Source organism: Tenrec ecaudatus, chromosome 1, assembly GCF_050624435.1.
Source record: "Tenrec ecaudatus isolate mTenEca1 chromosome 1, mTenEca1.hap1, whole genome shotgun sequence".
Taxonomy (NCBI): Eukaryota; Metazoa; Chordata; class Mammalia; order Afrosoricida; family Tenrecidae; genus Tenrec; species Tenrec ecaudatus.
The window spans coordinates 164415588-164442783 of NC_134530.1; the positions used below are offsets into that span (position 1 = coordinate 164415588).

The 27196-nt window shown below is 54.5% G+C and overlaps 1 protein-coding gene across 1 annotated transcript; it reads left to right on the forward strand.

Annotated features, from left to right (window-relative positions):
- Positions 1 to 6: 6 nt before the first annotated feature.
- On the forward strand, positions 7 to 25627 carry CHRNB2 (cholinergic receptor nicotinic beta 2 subunit). Its single transcript, XM_075540752.1, has 8 exons — positions 7 to 133; positions 189 to 269; positions 18097 to 18297; positions 19758 to 19903; positions 20036 to 20080; positions 20451 to 20560; positions 21302 to 22268; positions 25294 to 25627. The coding sequence occupies exons 1-8, from the start codon at positions 7 to 9 to the stop codon at positions 25462 to 25464; spliced, it is 1848 nt and encodes a 615-aa protein (XP_075396867.1). The 3' UTR covers positions 25465 to 25627.
- Positions 25628 to 27196: the final 1569 nt, after the last annotated feature.

Below are 27196 nucleotides of genomic sequence, written 5' to 3' on the forward strand. Positions count from 1 at the left end.
GCCAAGATGGCGCCGCCGCCACCTCCGGGACAGGGGCCCCCCCTCCGCTCGCCGGCCCCCACCAGCCGCCGGAAGCCGCGCGCCCCTCCTCCTCGGCCACCTCCTCGGCGGCCCCGCCTCTGTCCCCCTTCACGTGACCTCCCTGGACGGGCCTCCTTCACGTGACCTCCGCCTTTCCCGCCCCTCAGCGCCGGCCCGCCACCCTGTGCACGTGACTGGAGCGCCGGGCCCCGCCCTTCCCCCCGCCTCGGGGCGTTTGTCTGCGCGACGTGGGCGCATGCGCACGACGGTTCCTCGCCGGCTCTCCCCTGTCACGTGACCCGGCGCCGCGTGCTCCCAGGGGCTACCCGCGCGGGACCCTGCTTCCTGCTTGGGGCCCTAGTCCCCCGCTCCCAATCGGCGGTGAGGGTGCCGGGAACTTGGTGGGCCGAGAGGAAAAAAACGAGAAATTCGGTTGCAGCCTTCATTCGGCGTGCCCGCCCTCCCCCATCCCCCCCCCGTCTGTGGCTCAACGGCTGGGGTTCCCGACCCCTCCCCACCGTGGGAATGGGCACGCGGTGTCGCCACACCGAACTGAAGGGGCGGTACTGGGGGAGCCGCACACGAGCGGCCTGGCTTCTGGGCGCGCTGTGACCTTGGGCTAGCCGCTTTTCCTCCGAGCCTCATTCTTCGCACCTGTACAATGGCTCGGACGAGGCTAACGCCAGCTTTGTCTGCTCCCAATGTTGGGGTGCGCCGAGGCCGTGAAAGGCGGAGATTGGGGCTCGTCGCCCGTCGTGCTTTCCAGACCCCGTGGGGCTGGGCAAGTTTGGGGCAGGGGCGACATGGCGCCCTGTTCAGAGTCGGGGAAGGACTGCACCGCTCGCCTAAACCGTTAACCTGGCCGTAGAGCGAAGGAGACGGCTTCTAGCAGAGGCCATGCCCGACCGCAGTCTGGCACGGCGGCGACTGTCGCAGTGGACCTGGCAGCAGCGTCTCCGGGCGCTCGCTAGGTGGCGCTGTCACAAAGGACAAACAAAGCTGGGGCCCGCGACGCCGGGGCTGGTGTTTCCCTCGCCGAGAGGGACAGGTGTTGGCTCTGGCAGGGCCTGGGGACTTCTGAGATGCCAGGCGGCTGCCATCCTCTCCTGAGCTAAGACGAGCCCGCTTTTGGACGCTCACGGATGGTGCTCCAGGCAGTTATTTGTTCAACAGGGTTGGTAGAGGCCGCCCGTGCCCCGCGTGGGCTAGGAGGATTTAAAGATGGGTGAAACGTGGTCTTGGCTCTGGGGCCTAGCTAGCTACATGTCATCGTGTGTCTGTGTGTGCAAGCTGGCGGTATAGATGGCTGTGGAAAGAATTTCCATTTACGAAGCCCTTTCTCAGTGCCCTAGTGGCACTGTGGACTAAGCGTTACCACTGAATCCGTAGCCCTTGGGGTCAAGCCCACCAGCTGCTTTGGCAGAAGGATAAGATTGTCTGCCCTTGTACAGTTCTAAAACCTCAGCAGACCTACATAGGGTGGGTATGAGTTGGAGCCCACTAGATGGCATTGGATTTGGTTTTTAGATTCAGGATCTTGCAAGTATGGCTAAGCCTGCCAACAACATTGCAAGGTAAGCACTTTTAATCCTATCTTACCAGTAAACTGTGGGCCTGCCTTCACCCTTCCACCGTTGTCTGCCGTCCCTCGTGCTTTCTAAGAGCATAGATTCTGAACACCTTCTTGGCAGAAGGCAGTGGATGAGAGTGAAAACCCAAAATCCTCTTGCCAAGGCCCCAAGTGGATTCAGCTTCCATGGAATTCCTTCTGACTGTTGTCGGGACAACGTGAACAGTCTGCCCTCTGCATTGGAAAGTGGATTGCCTCCACTGCCCTGGCCGGCCCAGGGAGAGGCAAGTCTCCCGGGCTTGCCTGGGTGGGAATGTTAAGTAACTAGCATTAGGGACTGGGATGTCCATTGACATATGCCCTGGAGAGCCAGCATAGGACAAAGCTGGATTTTCCCTTCGGTGGGCACGGATGGGCATTAAACCTGGATCAGCCCACCTGGGCCAGGTGATTGCCGTTCAGCCAATGGGACCAACCTGGGGTCGTTCACCATACCTCCCCCGGGAAGCCTTGAAAAGGCAGGAACCTAGAGGGAGAGGGTCTTCTTTGTCGGAGGAAAACTTGGGAGAGATCTTTGCTTGACCCCGAGCAGTCTCTGCCGGGCCGCATGGTCAAAAGGAATCCTATGGGTCCCGTGTAAAACCTGAAGCTTTTTAACTCTCATTAAATACACTTGGATCAAGAACCAGGCTTCGGCGTGAATTCTTTCCCGTGCGGAACCGAGGACCGAGGTGTAAATCTAGCCCGGAGAGAGAGACTTTACAGGTCCTTGAGGGAGGTCACCTTATAGGGGTAGCAGAGTCATGAGTCATGCCCAGGATGCCTCATTCCAAAGGTCCCGAACCAGCCTTAGAAGTTCTGTCTAATGTGTACATGTCCCAGTCCAGGGACCGTTCCCTTTTCTGTGGCCCCACCTGTAACTGAGATGTGTTGATCTGCGGTCAAATCATGCTTTCTGTCTAATGTGTACATGTCCCAGTCCAGGGACCGTTCCCTTTTCTGTGGCCCCACCTGTAACTGAGATGTGTTGATCTGCGGTCAAATCATGCTTTTGTGACAGTTTCCTTTGCCCTCCCACCTCCGACCTTTCTAAGTCCTTGTGATTCTAGCAAACCCTTGGGCGCCATTATGACCTTATGCTGATGGCCTCCCGCCTCCGGATATTGTGTCTTTGCCTTGGCTGTCTTTTTGAAGAAGTAATAAATGTTCTCCTTAAGTTGGGGTTGAGATTTGAGGGCCTCTTGTATCCTAAAACATTTCTCAAGGGTTTTTTTTTTTAACGTTTCAATTGATTCCAGTCCTTACCAGAGAAATGTATAAAATGCAGCCGTTTAGAAGGTCCTGAATGATGGATTTCATAAAGGGTTTTAATTAGAAAACAACATGATGAGACTACCCCCCATCTTGCACAGATGCTCCAAGTCCCCAGGGAGGACATCGCAATGTTAGGGCACAGAGGTGAGGCCTGTCCCGGCCTTCTGTCTGGCTGCCGGTCTGCTCAGCCTCTCTGCTCAGCCTCTCAGCTTTCTGGCTGGGAGAGCCCTGTTTGGGAGCGTAAATTCTGAACACTGGATTTGCCATAGGACCTTGGCGGGTTGGGCAGATGGAAAGGAGGCCAGTGTAAGGCAGAGAGTGGTTGCAGGTAAGGTAGGCAGGCGCTGCATCTTAGCTGGTATTCAAAGCCATGGTTAGGAATTCAGGTTTTCTTAAGTTTTCCGTCAGGAACCCTGGGGCAAGGAGTGATTGTAGCACTGCCAGAGAACGGGTCTTCTCAGAGAGACCGAGTTTCGTGGGAAAGGTGAGTTATGCACATACTGAGGGGCAGAAGAAGGGTAAAGGGGGTCTGTCTCTTGGCCAGAGACAGCTGTGGTTGTGAGTTCAGGAGAGAAGGGAGGATCACAGATAGATTGGAAAGTGAAACCGGCCACCAAGGGGGCACAGCTGAGTGGAAGGAGCAGGGCGTGGCATGGGGAGCCAGAGAGACCTGGGCAGGGATTTGAGCTCCCCTTTGCTAGCTGTGTGACCTTGGACAAATTATTTCTTTTGGGGCCAACCTGAGTTTCCTCGTCTGCTGGTTGGATGGTATTTGTGCCAGCTGAGACGAAATGAGGTGCATAATGATCACTTCAGTGACAGGCACAGACTGTACCAATCGGCGAAGGCCAAAGATGGCTGTTCTTACAGGCCACCTGGTGAATCTGTGGTGGACCCCTGGACCTGGATGGCTCACCCAGAAGTTCTGGTTTAAGCTCACTCAGTGAGTGACCTGGTGATCTGCTCCCCAAGAGATTAACTCATTGCCATGGAAACCCCCTAAGATGGAGTTGAGCTGTCTTGTGGCTTTCTGAGACCTCTTTTTCCCACCTGGAGCAGCTTAGTGGTTTCAAACTGCTGACCTTGCAATGAGCAGCCCAGTGTGTAATGCACTACACCACTGGGTTTCCTCTGAAAAGATCACATCTTAGGACATCTTGTGGAACACTTCTTAATCACACTGAGTAGCTAGCTATGAGTCAAAATCCACTTGAACCAACTCTAAGGAGATAACAGCTACTATTATACTGTCAGCAGTCGAGGGGTCTGGGAGAACCTGGCACTAGGTTACCCAAAGACAGAGACCATGTGTAGTTGAGAAATTCAGAGTTCATTCCTGCAAGCGCTGGCAGAAGGAACAGTGGGATTCCTACCTCCAAACGGTTTCAACGATTCAGCGGAAATCAAGTTAGAGTCCCCAAACTCTGTGGCAGGTGGGAGCAGAAATAACAGGCTGGGAAGATAATATGTTCGTGCAATGAGAGGATCTTCCAACAGTGGGACAAAGGGCGCGAGGTTCATAGGAAAGTGCCCACGTTTCCCCGAGGGACTGGGGTTAGCACGTCCACGTTTCCCCGAGGGACTGGGGTTAGCAGCCCGGTTGGGCTGCAATTGGGAAGATAAGCAGTTGGAAACCACCAGCTGCTCCTTGGGAGGAAGGTGAGGCTTTCTACTCCCGTAAATAGCTAACAGTCTCGGCAACACACAGGAGCAGTTGCACCCTGCCCTAGCAGGGCCCTATGACTTGGCGTCCTTTCGATGGCAGCAAGTTTGGTTTTTTGTTTTTATCACTGATTATAGTTACTGCTACAAAGTCATGTGAGGAACCACTCGGTAAACATTATGAGGCTTTACCATGTGCCAACAGGACTTCCTGGGTGCCACAAATGATTACGCACCTGGTTACTAGCTGAAATTCTGAGCACCCTGGTTTGCAAAAGGGTATGGATGGCAGTGGCAGTCCCCAATCCATTTGTGTGCCCCCACAGAGAGTGAGCCCCCATTGCATGCTTTCTGATCTGTAACCACGGTGTGGATCAGCTTGCCCTCAGGGAGAATGCTCTAGGGAGTAGATTGCCTCCACCCTTCTCTGGCCACCCTGGGGACACAGTCTCTCTCAGGGGCTTGCCTGGGTGTGTCCTTGATGGAGGTCACCGTACGGAGAACTGGGGTTGCCCTGTCATCATGAGTTGCGCCCTATCAGTTTGGCCCTGGCTGCCTGGGTCAGTAGGTCCCGAACCTGCCTTCTCACCCCTTCTATCCAATCATTTGCCTGCCCCTGCTCCCATAGACCGGCCTCTTATTGTGCTGTGTTGATCTGCCACCAGTCATGCTTTTGTGACTGTTTCCTCCCCAGTTCTCTGGAGTCTCAATTGTGAGCCCTCAGACAGCCGCCACTTCACCCTCGGGTGGGCGCGCTCCGTCAGCTGATGCTGTGTCTGTCTGTCTCTTTGAAGACAGTACAATGTTCTCTTTAAGTTGAACTCAAAGTGGGGCTTCTTTTGAACCCTAAAACAAGGGTCACCCAGAGGTGCTGAGCAGACGGCCGGTGGCCATTCTGGAACAGCCAATGGCGCACTTCTACTCGCTTCAGCCTCCACATGGGGAGGAAGGGTACGTGGTTGGTAGGGGGGGTCAGCGCCCCCATGGGCCTGAGGCTGGCCTCGGGATGAGCACCACCATGGAGCAACATCACAGAGCCTGCGGAAAGAAGAGAGAGCCAAGGTTAGACACTCCCTGACCAGGAGGATTGTTAGGTAGCTAGCTTAGGGACGGGGTTGACCCTCCCATGTCTGCAAAGGCCCCCATCGAGGAGGTTGGAAAGATCAGGCAACCACTAGACACCTGTGAAGGCCCCAATTCAGCATGTGCATACTCAAGCGCCACTCCCACACCCCCCAGCCAGGTGGGAAGTATGCCTGGACCAGCCCAACTAGACCCAGGCTCATGACATCACCCAGGTGGGCCTAACTCAGCCAATAGGGTCAACCAATCCCATCAACCACCCCTTCTCTCACCCAGGGAATAGGCTGGATACAGTGAAGGTGGGGAGCATGCTCTGGGACGCACTTCCCCTGCTGCTGATCAGAGGCAGGTGGAGGGGGAGGCTATCCCTACCCGACTCAGGCACACATGCGCCTGTTCCGGGCCTGGTTGAGCTCAAAGCCTCTAGGGTTCTTGAGCTTCTGGCCTCCCGGGATCCCCCCAATATCCACACATGTAGGTGCTCTTTTCCACATGGTCGTTCGGGCCCAGCCATGAACCCCTTTGAGATGGTAAAGCCTGAAACTTGTCCTTCATAAAAAGCAACTTGGATTACAAAACAGGATGCACGTGAATTCTTTCATCTTGCGAAGCCAAGAAGTGTGGTATTATTACATTACAGACTCCAGAAAACTAACAAGGTGCCTGGACTAGGTGAAAAGGGCCGCTATCCGGAATAAGGAGGAAGCATACATTTTTGGATAGTCAGGATGGGAAGTAAGAGTTATGAGATCACAAAAACCATCCAGGGGTCAGGCGGGAACGCTAGCAGCAGGGGTTGTCACCCAAGTGAGGGGACATGGTAAGGAGACATGCCCTTCCGTAGGACAGGGTGGTCACCTGGGAGTGGCAGGGCAGGTTTTGGGGGTAACCTGTGAGTAGACCGGCTTCCTCCGTCCTCCCTGTCTCTGGGGGTCCATGTTGTAAAGATGTATTGATCATGCTGGGCCTCAAGACCACATCTTGCATGTTTGATCAAAGGTCTCCGTAATTGATTGTGATGACCTGTACCTGGTGGACCTCAGCAACGAGCGACGTCTCCCCAGGGCACATGGCAGAGTCAGCGGCAACTTAAGAGGAGCCGCTGTGAGAAAAGGCTGCCGGTAAAATCAGCGTGGATTCTAGACTAAAGAGAGCTCAGGCTCTGCTCTCAGATTGCTCTATGCACATACCAGCAGCCTCGGGCAGCGGGCAGCAATGGATGAGCCGGACCAGATCCCTGCTCTTGGTACCTCCATGCTAGGTGAAGGAGTCAGGTGAGGCATCTGAGCCTGATGGTGACTGGAGGCTGGGTGAGTCCCAGAGCCAGGGGTTGAGCTGGGATTGATGAGGATGAGGAGAAGGTCGGGCGGGCTGGGGAGAGCAATGCGGGCAGAGGAAGTGTGTGGGACAAAGGACTTTGGGCCTCTTGTCTCCAGTTCCTGAAAGTCTCGGAATTCCTTGGCATGCCCTGGCAATGGAAGGTGTCTTTGTTGTTCTAAAAGAGGAAGGCCACACTCAAGCATGTACAAAGGAGCAGGAGCTCCTGGGCCACCACACGCTGCGGACCCGTACTGTTATAGAGGACCTGGCCTCAGGGGCTTCTGGGTTGGTGATGCAGTGGGAAGACCCACCCCCACCCCCACCGGGGACGAGAGGCTTCCAGGGAAAACCATTCCCAGAAACTCTCCTGCACATTTCTTGGTATGTACCCTTTGCTGTTATAGTTTATAAATAATTGTATTGGGGGCTCTTACAACTCTTAAAACAGTCCATACATCAATTGTATCACGCATATTTGTACACGTGTTGGCATCATTATCGCTGTTATATTTTAAAGGCCAAACAGTGAGTCTATAGCCCTTTCCTCTCCAGGAATCCTCCCATCCGATTTTCAGCTCCCCAGGGGGCTGTGAGGGCTAGCGGAGCCTGCTGTCTGTGGACTGGCCAGTGGACCAGTGGCCGGGAAGACCAGAGAGGGCGCTCACTTGTGATGGGAGACTGCTGGACGGAGGGGAGCCGGGCAGGTCATCATCTTAAAGAGCTGAGTGCCCGGTGGGCGGGTGGAGAAGGGGGAGCATGCGCTGTGAGGTCTGCATCACAGTTGGAGGCTGGATCTGGCATCCAAACAAAGTCAAAGCCCTGGGCATGGGACTGACCCTGGGGTGTGCTGCAGTCAGAAACTGTCGTCTCCTGGCTAAGAGCCTGGACTTTGAGCGCCCGCCCTGCCAACCACTAACAATGTGACCTCCGAAAAGCTCCTTTGTGCACGTGTCAGCCCGACCCGAACTGCACCTTCCTCCAGGGAGGCCACAGGGAGATACTTTAGATCGGTGCGCTTAGAATAGCAAGAGCTCAGAAAGGGTTTTTTACTTTGTTTAAAAAACAAACCAGGAGAAGCATGTCTCGAGTCTTATGGGAGAAGAGGAAAAACTGGGTAGGAGACATGGTTAGTGAAGAAAGCAGGGCTGAGACAAGGAGGCCACAGGGGGCTTGTCTGTACTGAGTGTGGTGGGAAGCCGGATCCCAAGCAGGGAGAGGCTCTGAAAAACCAAACCTCTGCCACCAAGTTGACGCTGACCCGGTAGAACTGCCCCTGTGAGTCCCCGAGACTAACATTTAAGGGGAATAGGAAGCCTCCTCTTCCTCATATGGAGCAGCTGGTGGTTTCAAACTGCTGACTTTGCGGTTAGTATCTGGCCACATATCGACGCTGCCGCCACAGCTCCCTAGGGAGTGGCGAGGCCTCCTTGTAGTGCGTGTCTGGTGGAGGTGTAGACAGCAGTTTGTAGATTCCCAGTGGACAATTTCCACTGTGTGGTGCCCTTGGCGACAGCCACCAGTGCATGCAGTCACATGATTTCTGCTCTGGAGCTTCCGGTTTGGTTTGTTTTTCCCCCAACAGTCACACATTCTCGGGGGGTGGGGGAGGGGTGGAAGGGCAGGGTGGACTGCTTGTACATTTGACTGTCTCCCAGAAGCATAACCTTCTGTCATCAACTCTGCATTTGTTGCCCGGCCCCGGCCCAAATGCACATGGGGCTGCAGACAAGTCAGGTCCAGTCCCTGTGGCAGCACCCAGCAAGATGCTTGTCATAGAGGAGGGACTGCTTCCGTGACAGCTGCTGCTCTGGCTTGGCTCGGTGGTGTGTTCCGCCCTGCCCTCAGAAAGTGCACAGGGCAGTGGACAAGCTAGTCCTGGGACAGACACAATACCAGGGATTTAGAAGGGTGGAGGCCTTGAAGGGTGGGTGATCGTAGTGCCCGAGAAAGAATGTGAAAGATGAGTCGTCTTCCTTAGATGGAGATGAGGGGATATTCTAAAAGATCTGGGACCTGAAGCACAAGGAGGTTGGGAAGAAAGGCTTAAGACCAAGGATTTAAGAGAAGGGAAGTGGAGAAGGAGGAAGCTCTGAACAGGAAAAACCTGTAGCACCTGTGACTCTGGGTGCTGAAGCCACAGTGCCCTGGGTCACCCTGAGAGGGTCAGTCCTTCTGGAAGCCCCTTCAGCAGTACAACCTCACTATAAACCCATTGCCACAAAGTGGGTGCTCTTCGGGTTTCCTAGGCAGTGAATGTTTGTAAGAGCAGGCAGCCTCAGCTTTCTACCACAGAGCAGCAGGTGGGTTTGAACTGACAACGTTTCCACCAGCAGTCCAATGTACCAGACATGCCGCTGGGGCTCCTCTACTTGTCTCCGAAACAAAGCCAAGCTCACTGGCGCTGAGTGGATTCTAACTCCGAGCTATCCCATGGACCGAATAGAAATGTCTCTGGGCTTCAAAGGCTGGGAATATTGATGGGGGCAGGAAGCCTCATCTTTCTCCCACAGAGCAGCTGGTGGGGTCCAGCTTGATTGGGTCATACCTCGGTTCCGGCTTCACAGGAGAGAGAATTCATGCCACAACCCGTTTTGTAGTCCAAGTGGGTTTTGATGAAGGGCGGGAGAAGGTTCAGGTTCTAGTCTCGAAAGAGGATATACTATTTCAGGGTGCATGCCGAGCTGCCCTAGGGTTCACAACTGGTCACTCTCGACCTCCTGGAGCAGAGCACCCACGCGTGCAGAACTGGGGGAGGGATCATGGGGTCAACAGAAAAAGGGCAAGAGGCTGCAGAGGCCTGGGCACAGGGCAAGAGGACTGGGGCCAGAGAGAGCATGCGGCATGAGAGAGGCTGTGGGCCCCAAACAGGCCTGGAGTGGGTCCATGGACACCCGTATGGAGGAGGGAGGCTCTTACCCTCCGACCTGCCGCTGACCAAGAGCAGGCCAAGAGGCCGGCCTTCTCACCACCAGGGTATTTCAGGCCTCTGGCTGGGGAGGCCTGGTTGATGGTGTTGGTTGACACCACTGCCTGTGTTGAGCCCACCTGGGTGATGTCATGGACCTGGGCCTAGTTTGGGCCGCCTAGGTATACCTTCTACCTGGCTGGGGCTTGAATTTGAGCATGCTCAGTCAGGGTCTTCAGAGGTGTGTAATGGTCGCCTAAGTTCTTCCCAACCTCCTTTATGGTGCCTTTGCAGGCACAGGAGCCCCCCCCCCAATCCCTGATTCTAGCTACCTAACACCCACTTACCTTTTGGTTTAAGTTCATCATTTACCGGACCAGGCACCCAGGGTTCCTGTATTTATCTGTGCAGCTGTTAAAATAATGATCTGAGAGTACTTGACGATATCCAGAGATATTTGAGGAATATTAAATGATAAAGTTACACAGCTCTATGGCAACTGTGGGAAACAACCAGGAGGTGAGTGTATGTGGCAAACTCTCAACATTCAGCCACTAAGGAGTCTGGGAGACCAGGGCTCCTGTGGAGGGAACCTTCACGTTGGTGGGCTGGAGGTGCGTCCCACCCACATTCTCCTAGATAAAGTTATTCCCCATAATAAAGCCAAATGTAAGGTGCTCCTTGCAAGCACATGGCTGCTGCTTTAGACCCTTGAAGGTCAACTACTTAAAGGCTTTCTGCATAAAGGTTATCTGCCATCAAGAGCAATCAGACCTTTCCCCTCATGGGCCTGATAAGAAGATGGGGGAAGATACTGGTAGGATCCGCCTGTCATTGTGACAGGATTCCCCGTAGTGCCATCCTGCTGCATATGAAGTGAGCCCTCTGATAGCCGAGGGTGCGGTCTCATCACCAGCAAGAGCCAGGAGTGCAGGTCCTCTTCTAGACCAAGCATCAGGCTTACCTGGACTGGACAGCACACACCACCGCAGGAGCCATTGCCTCCAACTTATGACAGCTTTCGTGGGACATTGAAACAAGGGACTTTTCAGAGCCCAGACACAGGGGAGGAGTGGGGGAGATAATGAAGCAGAGTAGCATCTTGGAGGAGTTGGACTTTCAGGATTTCTTCACTCCAGTTTCTTGGAACAAGTTTGCTACTCTTACAAAAGAAATTACAAGACATGAAATAACCCAAATGTCCATCAGTGGTGGCATAGATAGGCCATGGTACATGTGGACAATGAAATACCCTAACGCAGGAGAGCATGTGAACGGCAACATGCACCAGAATTTACGATTCTTACAAAGATACAGTGCTATGATTGTATTCATAGAAAGGTCAAAGGCAGCCACAATCAGTGTATGCTTTTAGAAGTCGGGATGGTGCTCCTTTTTCCTTTTTTTTAATGTGCGGTGTGAGTGAACGTTCAGAGAGCGAATTATTTTTCCATAACTGAGTTGCAACCTTCAGTCTATCAGCATTCTTCCCACTTCCTCGCTGCGTCCCCTGTTTGCATTCACCCTTCTCTCCTGCCCCTCCCTACATCTCTAGCCTTGCTCTCGGGTCAGCAGTCCCCTGTTGCTCTCGTCTGGTTAATGATTCTGAGGAGCATCTTCCCCATGAGTGTTACTGTTCACCTTATCTCCCTGCCCTCAAGTCAGTGCTGACTCATATTGACCCTACAGGACCCTGCGCATCTATGAGACTGTAAGTCGTTATGGGAGCAGAAAGCCCCATCTTTCTCTCAAGGAGCACCTGGTGGTTTCAAACTGCTGACCTTGCAGATCGCAGCCCAGAGCATAAACACTCCACCACCAAGCTCACATAGGCCTGTTTATTGTTCGGCTGCAAGGTGATCGCTAGGGGTGGGTTCTGTACCAGGTATGAGGGGTGTCTAAGGCATAGACAGTCTCGGGGTGTTCTAAGTCTCTGTGAGACCGTGGGTGTGCCCTTGTTGATGATTTTGGATTTTGATCACCCACTCGACCCAGGACCTGCTGTGGCCCTAATCAGGTCAGCGTGGTAGCTGGGCACCATCTAGTTCTGGACTCGGGAGAGGAGAGGCAGTGGTCTGTGTTGTCCATGGGTCCTTTGGACTGATTGTTTCTTGAGTGTAGTTCCTTGTTCATATTTTACTTTTAGTTGGTGTTAGTGTCCGGTTCAGACTCACAATGTTGTACAGCCGTGCTTCTATGCCAAACAAGCCTAATTAAACACTCACACCTCCTCCCCTAGCTTAGCCTAGGGAATTGGGAAGTCCATTTACGCATGCCCAGGAGAGCCAGCAAAGGACAAAGCTGGATTTTCCCGCCGGTGGGCTCCGATGGGCGTTGCACCTGGAGTGGCCCACCTGGGCCAGGTGACTGCAATTCAGCCAATGGGATCGACCTGGGGTTGTTCACCACACCTCCCCCAGGAACCCTTAAGAAGGCAGGAACCGAGAGGGAGAGGGTCTTGCTTGGGTGGTCTGGTCGTCTTCGTGGAAGAGGAGAGATCCTTGCGTGTCCGGGAGCAGTTTCTGCCAGGCCGCATGGTCAAAGGAATCCTATGGGTGCCGCGTAAAACCTGAAACTTCTTTTAACTCTCATTAAATTCACTTGGATCACGAGCCCGGCTTCGGCGTGAAATCTTTCTCGCGTGGAGCCAAGGACCGAGGCTGAAATCTAGTCCCGGAGAGAGAGACCTAACAGTTACTTTTGACAAGACGGGAATGATGACTGGTCGGGAAGAGGGTGAGGACTTCTGGGGGCTTGGTTGGAGTCTTAAGTTTTTAATTGGGCAGGGCAACACAGCTGTGCTTGTTCTGCTGCAGTGAGTACAGCCTAGGCTCAGACTCAGCAAGCAGCGGCTGTGAGGATGGCCCAGGACTGGGCAGCATGTAGGTCTGTTTCCGGGGGACCAGTCTCCACAACCAAATGGGTGTGAGGGACAGTTGTGTAGTTACGGGGTACATTAAAGAGACATCAGACGAGATAAAACTTGCACGGGCTCACCTCTCAGCCCTGACTTCAGGTGCCAGGTTCGAGCAGAGAGAGTAATTAATCTCACAAGTTTACATAATCTCAGGCATGACAAGCACGTATGTAACAGGAAGGGGTTGTACTAGGGGCACACACGTGACAGGAAGGCACAGAAGTAACAAGATGGGTGGACTTTTGAGTCAAGATGGCAGCCTAACCTTGGTCATCTGAGGTGGCTTGACCTTAGGTGTCCTTGAGCTCTCCTTCAGGGGAACAGTCCAGGATCCTGATCAGAAGGGAGTGGGTCCTACTTAGGGTGGGACAGACACCAGGGTCTGACTGGCTTTGATGGCAGACAGCTTTTAAGCAGTTGACCTCCAAGTATGTAGTCAGTGACCATGTTTGCAAACAGTGCCTTAAATTTGGCTTTATTCTGGGGGGGGGGGGCAGCATGGGGAATAACTTTTACTTAGGAGAATGTGAGTGGGACGTACATCCAACCCAAGAATGTGAAGGTTTCCTCCACAGGAGCCCTGACCTCCCCGACTCCTTTTAAATGGATGAATATTGACAGTTTGTCCGCATACACTCTTCCGGTTTTCAGTTTCCACGTCTGTTGTATACAGTAGCTATGAGCCTGAATGAACTAACTTATCCAATACATGACAACATGTTAGGTAGCTAGTTTAGGGGCGGGGTTGTGCTTCCCATGTCTGAAAAGGCCCCCATAGAGGAGGTTAGAAAGAAATCAGGCAACCATTAGACACCTTTGAAGACTAAACTGAGCATACTCACACTCAAGCCCCAGAGCCAGGTGGAGGTACACCTGGGTGGGCCAAACTAGGCCCAAGCTCATGACATCACATCACCCAGGTGGGCCTAACTCATCAATGGGGTCAACTAATACCATCGACCATGCCTTCTCCCAGCCAGGGGGTGGGCTAGAATAAAGACAGAGACCACGCTCTGGAACTCTCTCACCCTGCTTCTCAGGGGGAGGGGGAGGGCCTCCCTCCCTACTCTGCATGGGCGTACATATGCCCACTCCTGGCCTGCTCGGGCCCATAGCCTCGACCCACAGGCTCTCAGCCTCTAGGGTTCTTGGGCTTCTGACCACCTAGGGTCCCCCCCCCCCCCCGGCAGTTCTGCACATGGTTGTTCATGCCCAATTTCAAGCCCCTTTGAGACTGTAAATCCTAAAACTTGTCCTTCATAGAAACCACTTGGATACGCAACGTGTTCAGGAGAAATTTTTTCATTGTGCAAAGCAAAGAACCGAGGTATTACTGTCTCCAGAAACTAACAGATATGGAATGGAAATTTACCTGTCTTTAAGTTTATTTATAGAAAAAATATAACTCATATAACTATATTCATCTCTGTTTTTTCTAAGTATATATAAATAGATAAATTTGGGAATGTATATATGAGGACTACAAAAAGTTTGTGGGAATATTCTGTCTTTCAATTCCATTTTCCCCCAACTTTTTGAAGCCTCTTGATATAAAGTACTAACAAGGTTTGGTTTTGTTTCCTAGGAATTGGCATCACGAATCCATTTTGGTAGGTACTTTGCCTTGCTAATTTGTGTTTTCCAGTGGGTCTTCGTGAACATGTATTACTTGTCCTTGTCTGGTTTAAGACTTAATAAATGCTGTCTTCCAGTTAAAAAAAGAAAAAGAACGTGGATTTTTGTGAGTCTCGTGAAGAAATATTTCTTACTCTGTTGCCTTGCAGTTGATGGGAGTGGAAGAAATGAGGGTGCTCCAGTTCTGCTTGGCCACCGACAGGGGCCAGCGTGAGCAAGCTAGCTGGCCTGGCCTGGAGAGAGCTTTCAGGCAGCAGCCCAGGGCTTGCACTATTAAGGTGACCCCAGTCCATCCTCCCAGAGACAAGCAACCACTCCAGAAAGAAGATTCCCACAAGAAAAGACTTCCACAGCCACCTTTATTTGCCCCACATCCACCTCAATAAGGCACGGCTGAAGCTGCCACTGTCTCCCTTTTAAGAATCCGGAATGTCTTTAAACCATCCTTACCCTTACTTTCTCATCTTTCCAATGCAATGTTCATCCCTAATCCCTCCACGGCCCTCAGGCACTGTTAACCTTTGCCTCTTCTGTGCATTCACAGGACAGCCTGTGTATTTCTACCAGAGCGGCCTCCACATTACGTAATAATTTATGTTACCTATCTTTGCCATCAAACCATAATCTCCTTAACAGTGGAGCTCTTTTTGATCACTCATCCTCAAAACCAAAAATCTCACCAACTCCGTGTGACCCTGTAGGGCAGGGAAGGAGGGCTCCTGTGGGTTTCTGAGACTGAGTCTTGATGGGAGTAGACAGCCCCGTCCTTCTCCCTTGGAGCGGCTGGTGGTTTCAAATGGCTGACCTTGCAGTTAGCAGCCCAACTCCTCCCCCACTATGTCACCCGGGCTCCTTACTGCATGCTCCACACCTGCACCACTCTTGGGAAACAGTAGATATTCAACACTGACCTGAGTCACTGGAGGGGCTCATCTTCCCACCCTTGACCCTTCCTGCAAGTGGCATGACTGACTACCCATGGCACTTCCCTTTCCTTGAGATGTGCTCACCACCTCTTCCTGGATTTCAAGATTCCTTTAATGCTTGTACATGTTGGCACATGCAAGTGCCCCCGAGCTAGTGGGTACCGACGTGACGTATGCCCGCGTCTGTGTGTATTACAAGGCCAGTGGTTTGACTTCCAGTGACTGTCTTTGTGATTGCCACAAAGTGACCCAGTGAAACAAGGTAGATATAGTGTTTGTGGCCCACCAAAAGGATGGGACAGCCTAAGAATGCAAATAAGGTGCGTGAAACCCCTGTAGGGGTAGGACCACACAGATAAGGGGTGTGGAACTGTAACAAGGGGGCTGACCAGAAAGCCAATCTCAGAGTAAAAGAGGGCCTCTCTACTACTAAGAGACCAGCATAAATGCATCCTTTGGACTAGAGCCCATGCATCGAGGACCTCCTATGCCCAGGAGACATCAGGGATGGTGCAAGACAGACATGAGCCAGGAGACGGGTGTTAGCACTGTGAGTCTCTCGGCCTATAAAACAAGGAAATAACGGGAGGTATACTGGCCTGTGAGTGTAAGAGCTGAGTGTCTTTGGGCAAGAGATTTGCTGGCAGGGTACGTTGCCTCAGGGCATTTGGCAGAGCTAGGATAGCTGACCCACAGAGCTAGAGAGCTGAGCTCCTAGGGGCCAAGGCTTGCTGACAAAGTGGGACACCTCTGAGCACCTATTAGTGGATCACAAGAGTTTGCAACCCTTGTCAAAGCAGTGGTGCTGGTCTGAGGCTGTACAGCAAGGAGAGGCATGACGGGTTGTCCTCACCAAAGAACTATCCCAAGTTGTTCTTGAACCTGAATTATAACCAGGTCATTCTCTGAGGGTCATTTGTGAGTTCTGTGTGGTCGTTACAAAGAATCATCGATATGAGCAGGAGAGAGTCCCGAAGGTGGGACAACTGGTGGCAGAACTGGTAAAAGGCTGGAGAGAAGAGGTCTGACCTCCGTAGGAAGCAGCCTTGGCCTGATGCTGGTGGTGAGTCTCTCTCCCTAGGGAAGTTGGAGTTGGCCTGTGCCCCCACCGTGTCATTTTGACGTTGAGCACTAGGGATACAGGAGCGAGCAAACAGCTCTGGTCCCTCCTGGTGCTTACAGGCTGAGCACAGGAGAGGAGCATAAAGCAAGCAGCATGGTGAGCGAATGCTTTGGAAACACAGTAAGGCACTTCGGCGGGTCATGGGTCAGGCACTGGTTTCTTGGGAACTGAACTGCCTGCTAAAGACTCAGAAGGTGGTTGAGAGAAAAATAGGTGACAAAAGAACCACCAAACAAAATGCCACGCCTCTGTTTTAAGTCCTCAAGTGTGGGGGAGGAGTAGGTAGAAAAAGAACGTTCAAAGAATAAAAAAATGGTGCGGAGGGAGCACTAGAATAGATTGTGATGGCTTGAATCCTCTTACAGGCGATTTGACCATGGGGGGGAGGAAAACTCTAAAACTGATGTGAGGGTGATTGTACAGCTCTCCTTGATATGCTTCAGTGAATTGTTGAAATACGACATGTAAGTTACTTGCGAATAAAACAGGAAAAATCTGAATAAAATTTGGAATTTAGTTGCTAATAAAAACCTCTAAAAACAAACTAAAAACCTCGCCTGGGATAATGATTCAGTAACCCTAGAGGACAGGATACAAAGCCTCATCCTACGACTGCAGGGAAACTAGTGGTTCTGAACTGCTGGCCGTGTAGTTAGCATCCCAATAGGTAAGCAGGAGGCCACCATTGCCAGTGGCTACAGTGAGAGTTCGAGTGGACCAGGAGAAGTCGGAGTAGACATGGATGGGGCAAAACAGCCGTGCTGTATAGAAAGTTAGGCGTTCTTTGGGTTCACAGCGACCCAAACAGACAAACCCAAAGACCCAAGTCTTTGCATTTAAGGGAATGGGCATTGGCACTATTGGCTTAGTAGCTACAGGATCCAAGATGTGAGCAAGTGTCGGGCCCTCTGGCCTTCCGCTTCCTTCTGCACAGAGTCCCCGTGATTTGGTTCGATTCCCTAGGCTACAGAGGTCAAGACTCGCGTGGGAGGGAGGGGAGACCTGCTCAGGGAGGAGGGGCCCAGATCTCCTCCTCACAGGCCTTTCCTGGGGGAACGACAGGAAGCTTGACCTTTGAGGTTTTTATATGATAGGGAAGCTGTTGGCTTTTCCTAAATCGGAAACACACAGCCCCGATCTAATTCTCTAAAGGTCTCAAATGCATTGTCTTCGTTATATCAACTTTGTCGGGGTGTAGAATCATTTGGATTTGGTTAAAAAGAAAAAAAAGGCAGGGAACCCTAAAAGGTCATCCTAACGTCCGCTCCCCTCCCAGCCACTCACTCACCACCCCCAGGTGGCCCTGCCCCACTCACTTACTCAGGCTGCTGCTTCACATGCAACCTTGGGCCCCTTCCAAACTCACATCCCCGCCCGCCTCCCCGACCCTCCCCAAGTAGCGGCCTCTGAACTCCACCGCCCCAGCACTGGCTTGCTCCGCCTCACGGCAGGATCAGCCGAAGGACATCTCACCCAGAGTCCGCCTTTTTCTGGGACCAGGCGCTTCCGCCTCCGGGGCGAAGGCTCCTCCCCCGCCATCCCAGTTGTATTCCCTGGAAGAGCCAGCGCCCGCTCTGCCCGCTCCCGACCGGATAAGCTAGGAGCCGGTCGCTCCCACAGCCCGCTTCCGGATCCCCCAAATCGCCGGGGCGGCGGCCACCGCAGCACCAGCCGGGCCCGACTTCAGCACCACGGACAGCGCCCAGTCCGGGGCGTGCAGAAGCGACCAGGGCAGGGCGGCGAGCTATGCCCGCAGCATGGCCCGGTTCTCGGGGCCCGCGGTGCTGCTCTTCAGCTTCTGCCTCCTTGGATTGTGCCCAGGTAAGGACGGGCACCGGCCAGGCCCCGACCCCGGCCAGGGGCTCAGGATTTGCCGCGCTCTATTGTCCCACCCCGACCAGGCTGGAAGGTGGGATTGAGCCATCTCCCAGGGGATTTAGGGAGCCTGTTGGGGTTTAGGGGAGTGGCCCCAAGGGACCGGATGGAGCTCCTAGCCGAGTTGGGGGGAAGGCGTGATCCGAACGAGTGAATGGTGAAGGGGGATGTGAAAGCGGGGAAGGAGGGCCAGTGTGGAGAGGAAGAGGGGGAAGAGGAGCTCTCTGCCGAGCTGCAGGCAGTCAAGGACCACAGCTGAGATACTATTTGGCTCTGAGTGAACTATTGTCTCAAGAAATCCACCTAGGTCAGCGCCTTTGCCTTGGTCACTAGCATTTCCTCTAACCTGCTTTGGGCTTCCAAGTCCAGTCGCTCCCCCCAGAGAAAGTGGAGAGAATTGTAGGGTGGGACAGGAAACCTTGAAGAGGTTGAGGGGGGGCAGTAGTGCTCAGGGGGCAGGGCTCTGCCTGAGGGCAGAGTTGGGGGTGTGGAGTGGCAGCTACAACTAAATGGCCTTCCATAGCCCAGGTCACCGCAAAGGGACTGGGCACTTGGGGTTGATATATGCCCTGACCCAGAGCTCAGGAAAGCGAAATACTCTATTTCAACCCAACATTGTTTTGGGATGGGGCAGCTAGGGCCCCAGTGGCATGTGGAGCCACATAATGTTACCTGCACACGCAGAGGGGCCCCTGACACGCAGAGGGGCCCCTGAGGAAGGTGTGCAGTAGAACGCAAACAGCTGTTCTCCCTTCACAACTCTCCCAAACCTACCGCAGTCATCTGCTGGGGAGTCCCAGAAGCAGAATCCCAAGCCTCTGAGCCATCCTTGAGACCTTAGGGCAGTGGTTCTCAACCTTCCTAATGCTGCAACCTTTTAATATGGCTCCTCATGTGGTGGTGCCCCCCCCAAAAAAACCCATACAATTATTTTCATTGCTACTGTAATTTTGCTACTGTTAGGAATCAGTAGACATAGACCCCTGTGAAAGGATCGTTTGCCCCCAAAGGGGTCGAGACCCACAAGTTGAGAACCACTGCCTTAGGGGCAGAGCACCTCGCCCAAACCAAACTAAACCCACTGCCACTGAGTTGGTCCCGGCTCATCATGCCCCTACAGGGCAGAGGAGACCTGGTCCCTGTGGGTTTTCATTATTTCCCTGGGCTCTCAGGCTGGAGGGATTGGGGCAGTCCTTTTAGAGAGGGCCTTCTTATGAGGGTCTTGGTTTGGGCTTCTAGAGGATCAGCCATGCATATTTGGGGGGTCGCTATGCGTGAGAACTGACCCGATGGTGGTGAGAGTTGAGTTTAGGAATGGAACAGTGGGAAGCTATAGCCTCTTGATTGAGCCTTAGTGGACCCTCCCAGCATACCTCCGCACCTTCTGTCTGCCCACTCCTGTCCAGAGGTGTGGGGGACAGATACGGAGGAGCGGCTGGTGGAACATCTCCTGGATCCTTCTCGCTACAACAAGCTCATCCGCCCAGCCACCAACGGCTCTGAGCTGGTGACGGTTCAGCTCATGGTGTCACTAGCTCAGCTCATCAGTGTGGTGAGTCCAGAGGGTGTGCACGTCCATGCCGGCTCCTCTGGTATCCCTAAGGCTGAGAAAGCCCTGGGAGGGGTCTGGGGGCAGCGGGTCCACAGGCAGCGAGGGTCGCTCAGCAGCTTCTCTCCTTCACAGCATGAGCGGGAGCAGATCATGACCACCAATGTCTGGTTGACTCAGGTTAGTGCCCCTCCCACCCACCCCTCCTTGGCCTTCTCTTTTGAATCCTTCTGTCTGAAACACTTGCTTCCCCCTCTGTAGTCTCCAGTGGGATCTCAAGTAGTGGACTTTAAAGCGTGGTTCTGTCACTTAGCAGCTGTGACTTTGGCCAGGCTTCACTCACGGAGACCCGTTTCCTTATTTGTAACATGTAGAATCTGTTACCTGGGTGGGGCGGTGCGGAGCAAATGAGAAAGTATTTTACAAGCCACGCGTGCTCACTGTGGGGAAACTGGCTTGTGAATGTCTACCCCCGTTCCCCGAGGTCCCTCTCGCCCCGGGTCCTGGCCAGGACAGGGGCTGGTGCTGCTGCTCTTGCTCCCTTCCCCAGGAGTGGGAGGATTATCGCCTCACCTGGAAGCCTGAGGAGTTTGACAACATGAAGAAAGTTCGGCTCCCATCCAAGCACATCTGGCTCCCAGATGTAGTCCTGTACAACAAGTAGGTGGCTCTGGGGCAATGGGGGGTGGTGGATTGTGGGAGTGCTCAGCAAGGGGAGGGGTCGTGGGGGAAAGCAGGGGCTTTTAATTGGCTGATTCATGGATGATCAGCTATCAAGGGGGCCATGGAAACCCCATCCCAGCCGATTAGAATTTCTCATGTTTGCACCCGCAGGGGTGCAAATTAGAACTGTCAGCCCCTACTGCCTAAACTGGTTCAAGACTAGGCTTTCCTGGGAGCCTGGGTAAGATCAAAGAACCTTAAAGCCTCAATTTTCTCCCCCAAGTGTCATTCCCATTCCTGTCACATACTTGCTCACCTCCAAGACACAAATCTACCTCCATCCACTGATGTGTCATCTGCTGGGCCCATCTGCTGGGCCTACTTCTCCACTGCCTGGAGGGTGTCACTCAGCCTTCTTGGCTCCCCCAATCTCTCCACCCTCGTGCGAAGCAGCCAGCTCACACAATGTGTGACAAGTGGCAGCTATGCCCTTCCGACCCTCGGATCCACCTGCGAGCAGCCACACGGGCCTCTTGACAAGGACACCTCTTCCCCCCACCGACACATTTCCTCGCTCTTGCTGCATTCCAGTACCATGTCTTTACAGTCTTTACACCCCTTAGCCCTGGGCCGCCTCCTCTCTCCCTCGGGCTTTCCTCCCCTCGCACTCGGGGCTGGGTTTGCCGGCGCAGAGGGAGACTGCTCAGGCCAGTGATGACTGTGTCCACCCCTTGGCAGCGCTGACGGCATGTACGAGGTGTCCTTCTATTCCAACGCCTTGGTCTCCTACGACGGAAGCATCTTCTGGCTGCCACCCGCCATCTACAAGAGCGCGTGCAAGATTGAGGTCAAGCACTTCCCATTTGACCAGCAGAACTGCACCATGAAGTTCCGCTCATGGACCTACGACCGCACCGAGATCGACCTGGTGCTCAAGAATGACGTGGCCAACCTGGACGACTTCACACCCAGCGGGGAGTGGGACATCGTGGCCCTGCCCGGCCGGCGCAACGAGAACCCGGACGACTCCACCTACGTGGACATCACATACGACTTCATCATCCGCCGCAAGCCGCTCTTCTACACCATCAACCTCATCATCCCGTGCGTGCTCATCACCTCCCTGGCCATCCTGGTCTTCTACCTGCCGTCCGACTGCGGCGAGAAGATGACGCTGTGCATCTCCGTGCTGCTGGCGCTCACCGTCTTCTTGCTGCTCATCTCCAAGATCGTGCCGCCCACCTCCCTGGACGTGCCGCTCGTCGGCAAGTACCTCATGTTCACCATGGTGCTCGTCACCTTCTCCATCGTCACCAGCGTCTGCGTGCTCAACGTGCACCACCGCTCGCCCACCACGCACACCATGGCGCCCTGGGTCAAGGTCGTCTTCCTGCAGAAGCTGCCGGCGCTGCTCTTCATGCAGCAGCCGCGCCACCACTGCGCGCGCCAGCGCCTGCGCCTGCGGCGGCGCCAGCACGAGCGCGAGGGCGCGCGGCCCGCGCTCTTCTTCGGCGAAGCCCCGGGGGCCGACTCGTGCACGTGCTTCGTCAACCGCGCCTCCGTCCGGGGCGTGGCCGGGGCCTTCGGGGCGGAGCCCGCGCTGGCGGGCGGCCCGCGGGGGGCGTGCGGCTGCGGCCTGCGGGAGGCGGTGGACGGCGTGCGCTTCATCGCCGACCACATGCGGAGCGAGGACGACGACCTGAGCGTGAGTGGGCCGGCGGGCTGGGGCTGGGGCGGGGGGCGGGTGGCCACGCCCACCGGACGGGCTGTGGCTGGGGTTCCCCCGTGGCTTCAGGGAGCCGCTGCTACCCAAGTGGGAGAGGGGACCTTGCGACTTCCTGAGGACCAGTGTCAAGGGCATCAGGCCCTGGAGGATGCCCTGGGAGTGTCCGTCGGAGGGCGTGGCACGGGAGGAGGAGGCGCTAGCAGGTGCAGCCACAATCCCCGTCGCCCCTCTCTGCCTCCTGCCTTTCGTAGGCTGCTTTTGGCCTTTGGGAGAGGAGCCCTCTGTGTGTCCTGAGGGGCAAAATGAGGGCAGCGGAAAGGGGGGTGGGGGTGGTGTGTGTGTGTAAGGGAAGGAGGAGGTGTGTGTGTGTGTGTGTGTGTGTGTAAGGGAAAAAGGAGATAATAGATAACAGAAGCCTTACAAGCGAGGCTCCCAAATCAATAGCCTTTCCTGCTCTTCTGGGCCCTGGCCACAGCCTGGTAAAATATTTGTGGAGGTGGAGGTGAGGAAGGTGACTGGCAGGGCCTCCCAGAAAGAGAATTGTGCGCTGGGCCCAGAGCGTGGTGTGCGTATGTGTGTGTGTGTGTGTGTGTGTGTGCACGCGCCCGCGATGGGTCCAGACACCCATCCCGCTCCCCCTTTGCACTTGGCAGCCCTACCCCAGGCCAGTCTGGATACCTGGCTGGTTCTAGGCCAGGCACAGCGGTTGTCGTGGTGACCGGTCAGGCTTCCTGGGGCATGCGCCCATTGCAGGGTAGGGATGAGGAAGGGCGAGCTCCTGCACTACTGTTTGTGCAGCAGGCTTGAGAGCCTTCCCCCCATTTCTGGCCTCAGGTAGGGCAGGGGATTGCACTGGGACTTGGGCCAGAGAGTTCTGGAGTTCTTTGTGGTGCTGAGAGGAAGAGAGATAGGGCCTGAGGTTGGAGGAGAGGGAGGCAGCAAGCCAGGAGCGCTGAGGCGCTGGGGTGCAGGGGCTTGGTCTCTACGGCAGGCAACGCCTGGCCGCGACTGCTGCCCACTCACGCGTTGTACATTTACTGAGCTAGGGGCAGGCGGTGACCTACTTGGATGCTTCAGGAGTCCTTAAATGTAGCATTTCTAAGGCAGCACACTAAATCTAGTCTTCTCGGCGACTTCTCCCATCTCTGTCCACTGGGTGCTTCATCATTCCTCTGTCACCCAGCCTCTCTCCAATCCCCAGCCACCGGTAGCTCTTGCCTGGTTCAGGGCGACGTCTCCCAGTGGTGTTCCTGGAACCCTCCATCCACACACACACCCCATCTTCCTACCCCCTCTCGTGTCTCTCCCCCTTGCTGACGTGCCTGGCCGAGGCCTGCTCCACCCAGTGTGTGCCCATATGGACTCTGCCTTTTAAAAATTGTTTTCAGCTCTTATTTGCTTTACTACTCCTGTAAAGCGTCAGTCTTGGAAACCCACAGGGACAGTTGGACCCTGTCCTACAGAGTTGCTCTGAGTTGGCATCACCTGGATGGCCAGGAGTTTGTGAGGGTCAGCCAAAAACACAAAAGATAGACTCTTAGTTAGGTGATGGACGCAGCAGCTACATCAGTGGGTCCAAACATGACAACTGTGAGAGGGCCAGGGGCAGGGTAGGGGCCACCCCTTAGTTCTTTAGTAAGTGGGGTGTTGGAGCCAGAGTCAGAGCCCGGAGGGCATTGCCAGCAGCACATGACAACATGTGCCCCCCTACCTCAAATATTTCAGCTTCTGTCTCCTAGGAGTCGAGCAAGCTCATGCATCACCCCGGGTCAGCGATGATCACATTTCGGGGCCTTCGCATCAGTCCAACAATAGCTTCACCTAGTGGGCACCCATAACTCAAGCTTACCAATTTTTCTTCAGGGCAGATCACACACTACTGGCAATCTTCCCGGCCGTTTCGCTACCCTGTCCTTTGTTTCCCATATAAGCACCTGCCAGTGTGTCCCTAGTTCAGACCTTCACATTTTTTAGTCCATCCTTAGCAGGTCTCGAACGTCAGACTGTTCTGTCTTGATCTAGTTCAAAGATTCCCAAACTTTTGGGTCCCACGGCCCCCATTTCAGAAAGAAAAAATTACTGAGTGCTCCTCTGGCCATTAAAAATGTTTGTATAGCAGTCCATTATCCAGGTTAAAGTGTATGTATCTGCTTTTGCAGCGCCCACTTTGGGAAACGCTGCTCTAGTTGTATGTCCAGCATCCAGCCTGGAGCCAGATATACAGTAGACACAACTGTGATACGAAGGCATGGTTGTTGCGGACCTGCCTACATGAAGGTGTGCAGCTGTTCTGGGTAGAGAAAGGGAGAACAAGAATTCCAGGCACAAAGGAACTCCAAAGATGGGATCTGAGAGGACACATTGGAGTTTGGGAAGTCCGAGTTGTGGGGTGGACCACATGGTATGAGCAGCTCTTAATCCCAGACTTGGGGTCTGGATTGGCCTTGAAACCAGTGGGGTCACTAGGGATTTTTAAGCAGGTAAATCAGGACCATGGCTTGGCAAGGTCACTCTAGGGTCCCTGAGGGAGAGATGTGTGTGTGTGTGTTTGTGTATGTGTCGGGGGGGGGGGGACGGGATAGAGTGGGGGTGATAAAAGCTGCATGTTTTTTTTTTTTGTAAAATAATTTTATTGAGGGCTCTTTTAGCTCTTATAACATTCCATACATCAATTGTATCAAGCATATTTGTACATGTGTTGCCATCATCATTTCCAAACCATTTTCTACTTGAGCCCTTGGTATAAGATCCTCTTTTCCCCCCCTCCCCCACCCTCCAGCTTTCCTGAATCCTTGATCAATTATATATTGCTATTATTATTTCGCATCTTTTAAAAAATCATTTTCTTGGGACTCGTACAACTTCCATCCGTCCATTGTATCAAGCACGTTTGTAAATTGGTTGCCATCATCCTTCTCAAACCTTTGAAAACCTGCATGTTCTCATCCTCCTCCGTCCTGAATCATGCGACTGATACCCAGGCATCCCGGATCCCTCCATCCAGGTGAGTGAGGACTGGAAGTACGTGGCCATGGTGATCGACCGCCTGTTCCTCTGGATCTTTGTCTTCGTCTGCGTCTTCGGCACCATCGGCATGTTCCTGCAGCCGCTCTTCCAGAACTACACCACCACCACCCAGCTCCACCCCGACCACTCGGCTCCCAGCTCCAAGTGAGGGGTCCCCTCACACTGTGCGCCTTCCCCCCTCTGCAGGCTGCTGTGGTGTGGGGCAGCGGGGCCAAGGCAAGCAACCAAGCAGAGGGTTCGTAGCCCCCACAGATCCACCCATTTACTTCACCTGGAGCCCCTCGCACGCACACCCCTCCACCCACACAATCAGTGCCAACCGGGAGGCTGGAGCAGCAGCCTTGTCTCTTGGCCACGCCCCTCCTCCTGTACCAAGCCAGGCAGCCCTGGTGGCTGCAGAGGGTGGAGGCTAAACTTGGGGGGACAGGGCTGCTGAGTCTTCCACCCTGACCGGGAGGAGCCAAGAAGGGGACTAATTCATCTGCCTCCAGGTCCTGGGGGAAGCGCAAGCTGGATTGTGGGAGGACAGGGACTTGGACTGTGGGCGGGGCGGACACAAGATGGACACAAGCTCAGAAGAGAGGAGCAAGAGGCCTGCCTGGGAGCTGGCGGCCGCTCTTTCTGGTGGACAGAGGACAGCCGTTCCTGCCTGGAGGGCTTAGGCACGTGCTGAGGGCACAGACCCCGGGAGTCTTCCACCTCAGCCTCTTGCTTCTGAGGGGCTCAGCCCAGAGCCCTAGGCCCCGTTCTGGTCCAGTGAAGAATTCTCTGTACCCCTAGATGCCCCGTTTTCTCGCTCAGGCTCAATGTGTGGACGACAGTGTGTGGACACAGTGGAGCTTTAGTTAGGGCTCCAAGGTCAGAGTGTGGGTGACCTGCTCTGAGTGAGAAGTGCAGGTTCCCATATCCCCCCCTAGCTGGAAGAGCCCCTCGTAATTCTACAGGCAGAAGTCATGCAACAGCGGCTGCCGACCCAAGCAGGAGACCTCTGCAGCACTGGGCCTCTGACCTTCAGCGCCGACACCCATCTGGAGTGCCCTGCCTTTCTGCCCACTCGGGAGTGACTGACCGTGGAGGATTTCCATTGGAAGTAAACCTAGCCTGGGGCAAGCTGTAGAGCCCGCTGGGCCGGGACTGGCTGCATTAGCACCGCTCCGTGGTCCTTCCAGCCCACAGTCCATCCTTTCTGCTCCAGATACCTCTCCCAACCAACCTGAGCACTGTAACGCAGACTGTGGGAAGGGCAGCTGGACAGAAAGGGCAGCCTTCCCTGTCCTGCAAGCCCCTGGAGGGAGGCTGGCTCCTGACACTGCTCCCAGGGATCAGCTGGAGGCTGCCTGGCCAGTTCCTCCAGGAAACAGACCCCCAAGGGCCCTCCCGTCCACCCCTCCCTGCCCTCCCACTTGCTTGGCTCTGGTTTGTGGTTCCAGCTGATGCTCTGTGAGGAAGGCTGGCAGATGGAGGGTTGCCCAGGGGTCAGTCTGCTAGGTGCACTCTTGAGACCTGAGGGTCTTTGGGGCCCAGCAGGGAGCAGGTGCTGATGGGCAGAGCAGACAGCATAGGCGAAGAGTGCTGGGCAGGATCCCAGAGTGGCAGGTTTGGGGGAGGGACCCCACTGTGAGGCCCTGGTATTGCCCACCCCCACCCCCCAGCACATTTATATGCTCTGGGGAGGCATGATCCTGGGATTGGTGCCATCAGGGAAGCTCCTGGCCCCTTGCCATGGCGGGGCTATCTCGGGAGAGGAGGCGCCCCACTCCGTGCTAGCTGTGGTCCTGAGGCTGGTGAGCAGCTAGGACAGGAGCTGGGCCGGTCTCCCGGAGGCCCACTGGTGCCCCATAGCCCTTTCTCTCTGAGGGGGCATGCCCAGGCTTTCTGCC